We start from the raw sequence: 12,110 nt of genomic DNA on the forward strand, positions 1-12,110 counted from the left end.
AATAAATTAAAAAAAAGTTGTGAGTTCCCCTGTATTTGTGATAACCAGCTAGGCTGCAACCCTCAGATGTCAGCTTCAGCAAGGCTGGTTATCAAGACTAGAGGTGACCCCATGCTGTTTTTTTTAAATTATTATTTAAATAAATAATTTAAAAAAACGGCGTGGGGTCCCCCCCATTCTTGTCAACCAGCCAAAGTAAAACAGACAGCTTGGGGCTGGTATTATCAGGCTTGTAGGGGGCCATGGATATTGACCCCCAGCCTAAAAATAGCAGCCCGAAGCCACCCAAAAAAGGCACATCTATAAGGTGTGCCAATTCTGGCGCTCTGCCTGATTCTTCCCTCTTGCCCTGTAGCAGTTGCAAGTGAGGTAATATTTGTGGGGTTGATGTCACCTTTAGATACTTATCCATTACTAATCTTATATTTATATAGTAAATAAAGACACCGCCAGAATAAAGTATTTTACTTGAAATCAAAACAAACACACTTTTCCACTTTTCTTTAACCGCAGACAGAACATCGGACAGGTGAGGGATATTGCTGTTGTTTTATTTTTGTTTAATTACAGGAGACGTTTGCTTCAATGGAATGAACGTTAGGGGAGTATAACTGTTAGTTATTTTTTAAATAAAAATGAAAAGGTGTGTTTTCTTTTGATTTCAAATAAAGGACTTTATACTTGCTGTGTCTTTATTTACAATATAACTATAGGATTAGTGATGGATTGGTGTCTTATAGATGCCTCTCCAGTCTCCATTACTAACCCATGGGCTTGATGTCATCAGACAATACAAAGGTGACTTCAAACCCACAAATATTAACCCACTTGCCACCGCTACAGGGTAAGTGGGAAGAGCCGGGCAAAGCGGCAAAATTGGCACATGTAATAGAGGTGCCTTTTCAGGGTGGCTGCGGGCTGCTATTTTTAGGCTGGGGGAGGGCCAATATCCATGGCCTCTTACCAGCCTGAGAATACCAGCCCCCATTTGTCTGCTTTAACTTGTCTGGTTATCAAAACTGGGGTGGACCCTACGCATTTTTTAAATTATTTATTTAAATTATTAAAAAATATGGCATGGGGACCCCTCTTTTCTTGATAACAAGCCTTGCTGAAGCTGACAGCTGAGGATTGCAGCCTGCAGCTGTCTGTTTTACCTGGCTGGTTACTGGTTATCAAAAACACAGGGGAAACCATGCCTTTTTTAAATTTATTTATAGCGCAGGCGGTGGCTGATAAATACTCCCATCAGCTGCCACCTGCTCTCACTGTTATTAGCGGCAGCAGGTTTAGGATGTTGGGAGTAGTAGTCCCATCAGCTGCCGCCTACTCCCTCTGTTATCAGTGGAATATAACTCAACAATCTTCCCTGCTCGCGCTGATCATTGGTAGAGCAGGGGAGAATGATGTGAGCGGTCTTCAGCACCCGGGGAATAGCACTAACTGTAGTGCTGCTTCCCAGGCGTCTGTACGTGTCACACTTGCACGACGTTTTGCGGCCCGTGCTGCTGTTAAAAAACTGATCTGTCAGCGTATTTTGCCCTCGGACACATGGTCCATGGAAGCACACTGACGTGCACAGACCCATTTGCTTGAATGGGTCTATGTGTATGTGTCTCCGATACGTGTGAAAACTGTCACCACACGTACCTGAGACACTGACTTCTGAAAGAGGCCTAACAAGGGGTTACAGAGAGCAAGCAGCAGCCACTTTGTGCTTTTTTCAAATTAATAAAGTTCATTTTTTGATTATCGCTATTCGCATTATAAAACTTTACACAAATCTCTGATTTTTCAGTTTTGATAGAATTCAAATTTTCCTGTATGTGCACAAGTCTCAGCCAGTGACGGAGTGCAGCCAACAGAATCACCAGAATCCACATCACAAAAGTGTGACTGTTGGTGGCGCTCTATTATGGTGACTGTCGGTTGTGCTCTTTTATGATGACTGTCGGTTGTGCTCTGTTATGATGACTGTCGGTGGCGCTCTATTATGGTGACTGTCGGTTGTGCTCTGTTGTGATGACTGTCGGTTGTGCTCTTTTATGATGACTGTCGGTTGTGCTCTGTTATGATGACTGTCGGTTGTGCTCTTTTATGATGACTGTCGGTGACGCTCTTTTATGATGACTGTCGGTTGCGCTGTTTTATGATGACTGTCGGTTGCGCTCTGTTATGATGACTGTCGGCTGCTCTCTTTCTCCCCGTGAAGCTCCGCCCACTCCTCACAATGTCGCGGCTGCAGACAGGATGACAGACGGGAGACGTTACATTCTGCTGACACTGAACAATCAGCGCTGAGCGTAATTATTTATGTTACAGAAAGTGATAATAAAAATGTAAGATTTATAAATCAGGAAAAAATAATAATTTTAATCAAATCCATAAAATACAGAACAGTGTAATTAACTTTCCTGTCTGACCTGTGATGTCTGCACCATTAAAACCTTGAGAAATTTCATAAAAAAACGCATTAAAAAAAAACAGAAGAGGGGAATAGAATGGTGTCTGTATGAGGAGCTCAAGGAATCAACTCCGATCTAGATGCAACCTGAACCCACTAGTTATATGACTGTTCTGTGCTCACAGGACCTGTGGTGATGTCACAGTCATGTGATCAGTCCCATGGAGAGGAGGAGCCAGTCTCCATTTTGCTTCATGTAAGAGAAGACGTCTGCACTGGTGACAGGTAATGAGGGAGCAGGGAGGGTGTGATGGGGAACAGGATTAAACCCTAATGGGCTGAAGGTCGGGGTCTCTCTGACCCCTAGAATATACAGCGGAGCCTGAAAGGTCGGGAACTCTTTAGAATTTTCCATAATTCTGAATGATGTACAGTAACAAATTGTATTGTGGTACCATGTTAGCCAGAAAATCGATATGAATACTTTTCTGCCCAATGATGACAAAAGTATTCTTGGAGTGATAACTTTATTGGCTAACCAGAAAATAAAATGGATGAATTTGACCTAAAACTCCATCAGATTCTCACACGAGTCCTAAATGTATAAATCCTACATGGAACGAGACGGAAAAGTATAAAGACTGAAGATCGTCGCTTTACAGAATGATAGAAATGTTATTAATTCACCTGATAAATATATGTCTGTGGAGACATAAAATAAGGGGAATTTCCATGATACAGAGACTGGATAAAAAGGTGATGGCAATACACACTATAATATATGTACAATAGATCAGGTCCTGTGTCAGTGTGATATACAATGGCTTGCAAAGTATTCACCCCCTTGACATTTTTCATGTTTTACCGCAACGTGGAATTTCACTGTTTTTTTGTTTTTGTTTTTTTTTCTTGAGAGTCTGCTTCAGTTCATATAAAGAACATGCCTATAACTGTGAACATTTGGTTTTCTTTTTATTGTGATGCAAACAACAAATAGGACAAAATAACCGAAAGCTTCATTGTGCATAACTATTCACCCCCCTAAAGTCAGTACTTTGTAGGGCCTCCTTTTGTGGCCATTACAACTGCAAGTTGCTTTGGATAAGCCTCTATGAGTTTTCCACATCTTGCTACTGGGATTTTTGTCCATTCTTCAAGACAAAACTGCTCCAGCTCCTTCAAGTTAAATTGGTTCCTTTGTTGAACTGCAATCTTCTAATCTGACCACAGATTCTCAATTGGATTGAGGTCTGGGCTGTGACTAGGCCACTCCAAAAACATGTACATGTTTCCACTTAAACCACTCAAGTGTTGCTTTAGCAGTATACTTTGGGTCATTGTCTTGTTAGAAGGTGAACCTCTATCCCAGTCTCAAATCAGTGACAGACTGAAACAGGTTTTGCTCAAGAATATCCCTGTATTTTGCACTATCCATTTTCCCTGACACTGCTGCTGAAAAACATCCCAACAGCATGATGCTGCCACCACCATGTTTCACTGTGCGAATGGTGTTCTTGGGGTGATAAGCTGTGTTGGTTTGGCGCCAGACATAATAATTACCTTGAAAGCTAAAAAGTTCAGTTTTGTTCTGACAGCAGCACCTTCCTCCATCCTTTTTTAGAGTGTCCCACATGTCTTTTGCCAATCTCAAAACGAGCCTTACAATTTTTGTGTGTAAGCAAAGGCTTTTTTCTTCCCACTCTTCCATGTGGGCCACCTCTGTGAACTGTATGGCTTATTGTGGTCATATGGACAGATACTCTAGTCTTTGCATGGGAACTTTGCAGCTCCTTCAGGGTAACCTTTGGTCTCGTTGCAGCCTCTCTGATTACTGTAGTCCTTGCCCGGGCTGAGAGTCTTGGTGGGCGCCGTCTCTTGGCAGGTTTGTTGTGTTACCATGTTCTTTCAATTGAAGATAATAGATTTCTTGTTACTGCAGGGGATCATCAAAGTTTGGGATATTTTTTCTAGCCCAACTCTGACTTGTACAACTTTCCCCATGGCTTGTTTGGAAATCTCTTGGTCTTTATGGTGTTTGGTTAGTGATGCCTCATGCCTATTCCACTGTTTAGGCACATTAGACGCTCTCAAGCGTGACAAGACATCCACAGAACATTCCATCATATTCAGCATTCCAAAACCTCACTCCATCCTTTCTGAACCCTACTGTGCACCCAAACACTAATTTTCCTCCACATATGGGGGATCTGCATACTCAGGAAAATTGAGCAACAAACTTTGAGTTCCATTTTGTCCTGTTACTCTTTTGAAAAATTAAAAAAATTGGTGCTAGAATAACATTTTTGTGGGAAAAATATGATTTTCACAGCTTCACGTTATAAAGTTCCATGAAGCACCTTGGGGTTCAAGGTGCTCACAACATATCTAGATAAGTCACAAAAAAAGAGAAAATTGAAAGGCACAAAGACAAAAAATTGACTTACTGGTGGAGATGGTGATCTCTGAATCAACGACACCCTTCATGGTATATTCACGGTGCGTAGAGGTGCTTGCTGAAAAACACATATGAAGTAATTAGTGTTGAGCGATACCGTCTGATATTTGAAAGTATCGGATTGGATCGGCCGATATCCAAAAAATATCGGATATCGCCGATACCGATACCCGATACCAATACAAGTCAATGGGACACAAATATCGGAAGGTATCCTGGATGGTTCCCAGGGTCTGAAGGAGAGGAAACTCTCCTTCAGGCCCTGGGATCCATATTCATGTAAAAAATAAAGAATACAAATAAAAAATATGGATATACTCACCCCTCTGTCGGATCCTGGACCTTAGAGGTGTAACCGGCAGCCTCCGTTCCTAAGAATGCAGTGAGTGAAGGACCTTCGATGACGTCGCGGTCACATGAGCTGTCACGCGACCAATCACAAGACCGCGACGTCATCGCAGGTCCTGTACACTCACTGCATTCTTAGGAACGGAGGCTGCCGGTTACACCGCTAAGGTCCAGGGTCCGCCAGAGGGGTTCAACACTAGAAGTAATCCAATAATAAGAAAAAAACAGCCGCACAACTCAAATCTTCCGTGGAATAAAAAAAACCTTTGTCCTTTATTTCATTTACACAAAGTGGACAAGGTTATAAGGGAGGGACGTTAGCAGAACACACAGAAAAAGAGGACTACGGCCGTTTCACGTCTTGCACGCTTCAAATGGTCCTATGACCGTTGAAGCGTGCAAGACGCGAAACGGCAATAGTCCTCTTTTTCTGTGTGTTCTGCTAATGTCCCTCCCTTATAACCTTGTCCACTTTGTGCAAATGAAATAAAGGACAAAGGTTTTTTTATTCCACGGAAGATTTGAGTTGTGCGGCTGTTTTTTTCTTATTATTGGATTATATCTAGATAAGTTCCTTGAACTGTCTAGTATCCAAAATGGCTCACTTGTGGGGGCTTTCCACTTTTTAAGCACATTCGAAGCTCTCCAAACATGATTCCAGCTAATTTTGCATTCAAAAAGTCAAATGGTGCTCCTTCCCTACCAAGCCCCGCCGTGCACCCAAGCAGTAGTTTTCCTGCACATATTCAGTATCAACGTACTCGGGAGAAATTGCACAACAAATTATATGGTGCATTTTCTCCTGTTTCCCTCGTGAAAATAAAAGAAATTTGAGCTAATAAATATTTTTCTGGAAAAAATTTATTTGGGGTTTCAAGGTGCTCACCACACATCTAGACATCTAGGTAACTTCCTCAGTGGTCTAGTTTCCAAAATAGGGTCACTTCTGGGGGATTTCCACTCTTTATGCATATCAAATGCAACATGGCCAGCTTCAGACTGGAGCCCCTTGGGCCCACCAGAGAAAACCATTCTTGGGGCCCACTATGTAGCTACATAGAAATAAATAAAAGACCACCAATTATGCAGTAAAACCCATCAATATCAGGTATAATATAAGGTAGTACACGTCTTAATTATGTAGCAGGGATTGGGGTAGCCTCCATCATAGAATATGAAGTAGCCACCTCCTAGTATAATATAGCCTCCCTCATAGAATATAATGTAGCCCCCCCCAGAGAATATAAAGCAGCCCCCCATAGAATATAATGTAGCCCCCTCATAGAATATAATGCATCCCCCCATAGAATAATACAGCCCCCTCATGGAATAAAATGCCGCCCCTCATACAATATAATGTAACCCCCCTCATATAGTACAATGCGACCCCCCACAGAATAAAATGCAACCCCCTCATAAGGTATAATGTAGCCCCCCTTAGAATATAATGTAGCCTCCTCATAGGGTAAAATGCAGCCTCCCTCATAGGGTATAATGCAGCTACCCTCACAGAATATTATGCAGCCTTCCCCCCCAGAAAAAAATAAAATTATATATATATATATATATATATATATATATATATATATATATATATATATATATATATATTAAGCACAGTACTCTCCTCCTCACTCCCAGGGGAATGATGGGAGAAGGGGGCTTCACATGACACTCACTCCTCCGTTATTGAATGCGGCACGCACTGGGGGGCGATGCTGGTGAAAAGAAAATAATTAAAAAAAATGAATACATGCATATTATCCATTGTGTTATGCTACAGTGTAAGCGCTGCCTGATGATTGTTTTTTTTTTTTTTTTTTAAAACAATATTTTATGCACTATGTAAAATAGGGGGTAGTTCACTGAAGGATCAGTATGTGAAACAACACCGTGAGCACAGCTACGAAGTGGTGCTATAGTTAGGCTCCCACGCCATATACTTAATCAACATAAAACTTAGCACTCAACTTAGGATGCTGGAACAGAAGAATTTATTTTGCAGTATACTCAAAACGTTTTGGTTCAACATGAACCTTCTTCAGTTACTACAAAATGTAAAAAGTGCAAATAAATACAAAAAAACAAAATAACCAAAGTATGTACAAAAAGGAGAAACAATTGGTCAAATACAATGTAATCATACATGATACTCAGCAGAAGTGAATCTGGCAGAGAATATAAGCCAAAATCCGAGCACAATCAAATATAGGTGTAAGGAAGAGAGGAAGTGCAGGACAAACGTTAGATAGGTGTCCGTGTGGTACAAGGTATCTAGAGAACATACCGTATACGGAATACATGTGATGAATGGGGCCGGAAGTCAGTGGGCCACACAAATTCTATACTGGGGGCTGTGGAAAATAACAGGGTAACCAGAGGGTTAAACAAAGGACTACTGAGGGAGAAATATAGATGGATATGCTACTTACACCACAGCCGAGGTATGCAGAGAGAAGTGCTGTAGGATATTAAAATAATGGTAGTAAGTGGGTGAAATGGAGGTAAAAGCATTAACCGTGCGATGAGGGGTTAAATTACCTTTAGGAGAGCGAGGTGTAGGCATGCATGCCGCCAGACGCGGAGTCCACCGCTAGTCTGGGGATGTAGACTCCAAATGGAGTTTAATAAGGAAAGGGGCGGGACACCGAAAAAATCAACATTTAACTTTTTTTAACAAACATTTTATTTCAGAACCATACTCTTTATTTTCACAAGTGTAAAAAGAGAAAATGAACCACAAAATGTATTGTGCAATTTCTCCTGAATACGCCGATACCCCATATCTGGGGGTAAACCACTGTTTGGGCGCACGGCAGAGCTTGGAAGAGAAGGAGTGCCGTTTGACTTTTTCAATGCTGAATTGGCTGGAATTGAGATCGGAAGCAGTGTCGGATTTGGAGAGCCCCTGATGTGCCTAAACAGTGTAAACCCTTGACAAGTGACACCATTTTGGAAACTAGACCCCCTTAAGGAACTTATCTAGATGTGTGGTGAGCACTTTGACCCACCAAGTGCTTCACAGAAGTTTATAACGTAGAGCCGTGAAAATAAAAAATTGTATTTTTTTTCCGCAATAATTATATTTTTGCCCCCAATTTTTTATTTTCCCAGGGGTAACAGGAGAAATTGGACCCCAAAAGTTGTTGTCCAATTTGTCCTTAGTACACTGATGCCCCATATGTTTGGGTAAACCACTGTTTAGGCGCACGGCAGAGCTCAGAAGGGAGGGAGCACCATTTGACTTTTTGAACGCAAAATTGGCTGGAATCAATGGTGGCGCCATGTCATGTTTGGAGACCCCCTGATGTACCTAAACAGTGAAAACCCCCAATTCTAACTCCAACCCTAACCCCAACACACCCCTAACCCTAATCTTACCCCTATCCATAACCCTAACTAAAAACCTAATCCTAACACTAATCCCAACTCTAACCCTAACTTTAGCCCCAACCCTAATCTTACTGTAACTTTAGCCCAACTCACTTTAGCCCAACTCTAACCCTAATGGGAAAATGGAGATAAATACATTTTCTTTATTTTATTATTTTTCCCTAACTAAGGGGGTGATAAAGGGGTTTTTTTATTTACTATTTTTTTATTTTGATCGCTGTGATAGGGTCTATCACAGTGACCAAGATGAACCAATAGGAAACATCTTCCTATTGTTGCCGGGTGCCAGCCGGCAGATCTTGGCGGACACACTGCGCATGTGCCCGCCATTTTCTTACCGGAAGAAGATGCCAGCGGCTGTGACGGTAAGCAGGAGGACTCAGAGACACCGGTAAGTATCTGGGGGGGATCGGGGATCCTATATCTCTGTCCTCTGATGTGCGATCAGAGAAATTAAATGGCAAGTCACACTTTTTTTTCGGTCGCTGTTATATGGTTAATAATGGCGATCGCAAGCCCGTGGTCGGTAAAAACTGACCCGAATCATGTTCTCTGGGGTCTCGGCTACCCCTGGCAGCAGAGACCCCGGAGAAATTCCGATTCTGAGGGGCGCTATACACTTTTTCCACAGCACCATTAATTAACGGCGCTGTGGTTTAAGTACCCTTAACTACCGCCGTTAAAAGGCGTATCGGTGATCGTTAAGGGGTTAACATAATTTTGATCAAAAAAGTAAAAACCATCCCACCACGTCGCGGTGACTCTATTCAGGATGGTCCTAACCTTTGGTATTAAAACCTTACCATATGTCAAATGATATAAATGTTCATAAGGACATTAAGGATTTTAATACTAGGGGTTAGGAATGTCCTGAATATTGTCACTGTGGTGTGATGGCTTTTACGTTTTTTTTTCAAAATTATGTTCACCAAGTATCCTATGTTATTTTCATACACTATTGCTATTTACTTATTTACTGCAGAGTATTAGATCATTTTGTTTTTATCTTGGGTTTTGTTTTTTTTTATAAGTGATGGCCTGACCTAACGAGGAAGAACTGTGCATATGGCCGTCCTGATGAATGACCTGACATGACCGACGGTGTACATGACCAGATGTACTGATTATTTGAAGCCTGTAACAGCTTTGGAGATTTCTTACATGGGATCTTTATGATTTTGTATCAGTTCATCTTCTTCCCATTCAGTTTCATACAACATTGCATCCTCTCAGTGGAGATCTTCGATATAGGAGAATTTTCCTTATTGAACCATCAAGGATGAATATGGACAAAGACAAGATGGCAGAGAGGATATTACACCTCACCCTAGAGATCCTGTTCCGGCTTACTGGAGAGGTGAGAGATTCTGATGACGTCACATTACATCATTCCTATCTATGGGAATAACAGATGGACAGAACTGGAGAGGTGAGGACTCTGGAAATGTCTGTAGTGAGGTTTATTAATGTGTCTCTCCATAACCAGGATTACACAGTAGTGAAGAAGACCTCTAGTGAGCGCTGTCAGACCTCTGTGTCAGAGGGATGGGGAAGACCCCCGAGCCCAATCATAGGGCCTCCACCTCACCCCCTGAAACATGAGGACATCAATGCACAGAGGATCCTAGAACTCACCTACAAGATGATTGAGCTGCTGACTGGAGAGGTGACACTGCTGGGAATGCTGGGACATTATACAGTAATTCTATGAAGGGATCGTGGGGATGATGGTATCATTGTGTTTGTCAGGTTCTTATAAGGTGTCAGGATGTCGCCGTCTATTTCTCCATGGAGGAGTGGGAGTATTTAGAAGGACACAAAGATCTATACAAGGATGTCATTATGGAGGTTCCCCGACCCCTCACATCACCAGGTAATAGGACTAAATACACATAGCCTATAATTCTGTATGTAAAGAATTAACTCAGTCCTGTATGTGTTTCTGCCAGTTCTGTATAGTAAGTGGACAACACCAGAGAGATGTCACCCTCCTCTTCATCTGCAGGACTGTAAAAAAGAAGATCCCGATGTTCCTCAGGTTCATCAGGTAGATGGAGATAAGGTGTCATGAGATCTTCCCTTTCATGTGTAGAAAGCTGTGAAGGTCTTGTTTTATCCACCAGTATTATACACTAGCTGAAGAACCCGGCATTGCCCAGGCATAGTAACTAACTGTGGTTAGTTATAGAACCTCGCTTCTCTTTTTCCCATCATTTTCCCCCTCACATCTCTCATTGTTCCTCTCGCATCTCTCATTTTCCCCCTAACACCTGTCATTTTGACCTCACACTTGTCATTTTCTGATCACTCCACTATTTTCCCCTCACACCTCTTCATTTTCACCTCACACCTTTTCATTTTCACCTCACACCTCTTCATATTCACCTCACACCTCTCATTTTCCCCTCACTATATTCCTGTGTCATCTCCCCTGTATATAGTATATACTTGTATGTCATCTCCTCCTGTATATAGTATATAGCTGTATGTCATCTCCCCCTGTATATAGTATATACCTGTATGTCGTCGCCTCCTGTATATAGTATATACCTGTATGTCATCTCCTGTATATAGTATATACCTGTATGTCATCTCCTCCTGTATATAGTATATCCTGCTCTGCGGTTTGTGTCGTGTCTCACAGGTGTACCGGTGCCATTTTGTTGAAGCAAAAGGTTTTTTTTTTTAAACACAATATTAACCCCTTAACGGCTGCTGATACGAATTTGCAAAAATTTCTACATTTCCATTTTTCAGTCAAGATAGGGCATAAAGTGTACTTTCAGGAGAAAAAATTAACTTTGTAGAATTTACCAATTAGCTGCAATAAAACAAAGTGTGAAAATTTTTTAAAGGGGTCTGAATACTTTCCGTACCCACTGTATTCCCAATAGGCCTCGATACAGTATAAAGCAGCCCCCATACAGTACAATGCAGCCATCCCATAGAGCATAAAGCAGACACCCCATAGAATATGATGTAGCCCAAACTTGGAATATAATGTAGCCACCTCATAGAGTATAATGTAGCCCTCCAATAGAAAATAATGTACCCCCATAGAATATGATGTTGCCCCCTCATAAAGTATAATGTAGCCTTCCCATAGAATATGATGTAGCCCCCATAGAATATAATGTAGCCCTCTCACAGAGTATAGTGCAGCTCCCCCATAGAATCTAATGCAGCCCCCTTCATAGGGTATAATGCAGCCCCTTCATATAGTATAATGCAGCCCCCTCATAGAATATAATACAGCTTCTCCCGCTCCCCCATAGAGTATAAAGCAGCCCCCCCATAGAATATAATCCAGCCCTAGAGTCCAGTACTCACTCACTATATTTAAAAAAAAAAAAACCTCACCACTCCTCATTCCCTGTGCTGCTCTAGGCTCTGCTCCTGTCTCAGCAGCATTGCTCTCTGCCTGACACACAGCATGGTGCAAGATGAAGTGATGTCATCGTGCATCGGTTGTGTCAGAGGTAGAGGGGAATGATGGGGGATTGAGCGTCA

At 41.8% G+C, this 12,110-nt stretch overlaps 2 protein-coding genes across 2 annotated transcripts in view; both read left to right on the forward strand.

The window, feature by feature from the left end:
* LOC143768145 (uncharacterized) overlaps positions 1–12,110 on the forward strand; it is a 73,121-nt gene that overhangs the window by 34,023 nt on the left and 26,988 nt on the right. Inside the window, 5 exon segments of the mRNA XM_077256833.1 lie at positions 1,799–1,898; positions 9,745–9,957; positions 10,087–10,266; positions 10,350–10,473; positions 10,550–10,647. Of these exon segments, the coding sequence (XP_077112948.1) occupies positions 1,799–1,898; positions 9,745–9,957; positions 10,087–10,266; positions 10,350–10,473; positions 10,550–10,647 (715 nt within the window).
* The window catches only part of LOC143767259 (uncharacterized), a 220,866-nt gene continuing 211,421 nt past the window's right edge, over positions 2,666–12,110 (forward strand). Inside the window, exon 1 of the mRNA XM_077255465.1 lies at positions 2,666–2,689. The gene's annotated coding sequence lies outside the window, so the exon portion shown is untranslated. The remainder of the gene's footprint in view (positions 2,690–12,110) is intronic.

The sequence above is a fragment of the Ranitomeya variabilis genome, chromosome 4 (genome assembly GCF_051348905.1).
Source record: "Ranitomeya variabilis isolate aRanVar5 chromosome 4, aRanVar5.hap1, whole genome shotgun sequence".
NCBI classification, from domain to species: Eukaryota; Metazoa; Chordata; class Amphibia; order Anura; family Dendrobatidae; genus Ranitomeya; species Ranitomeya variabilis.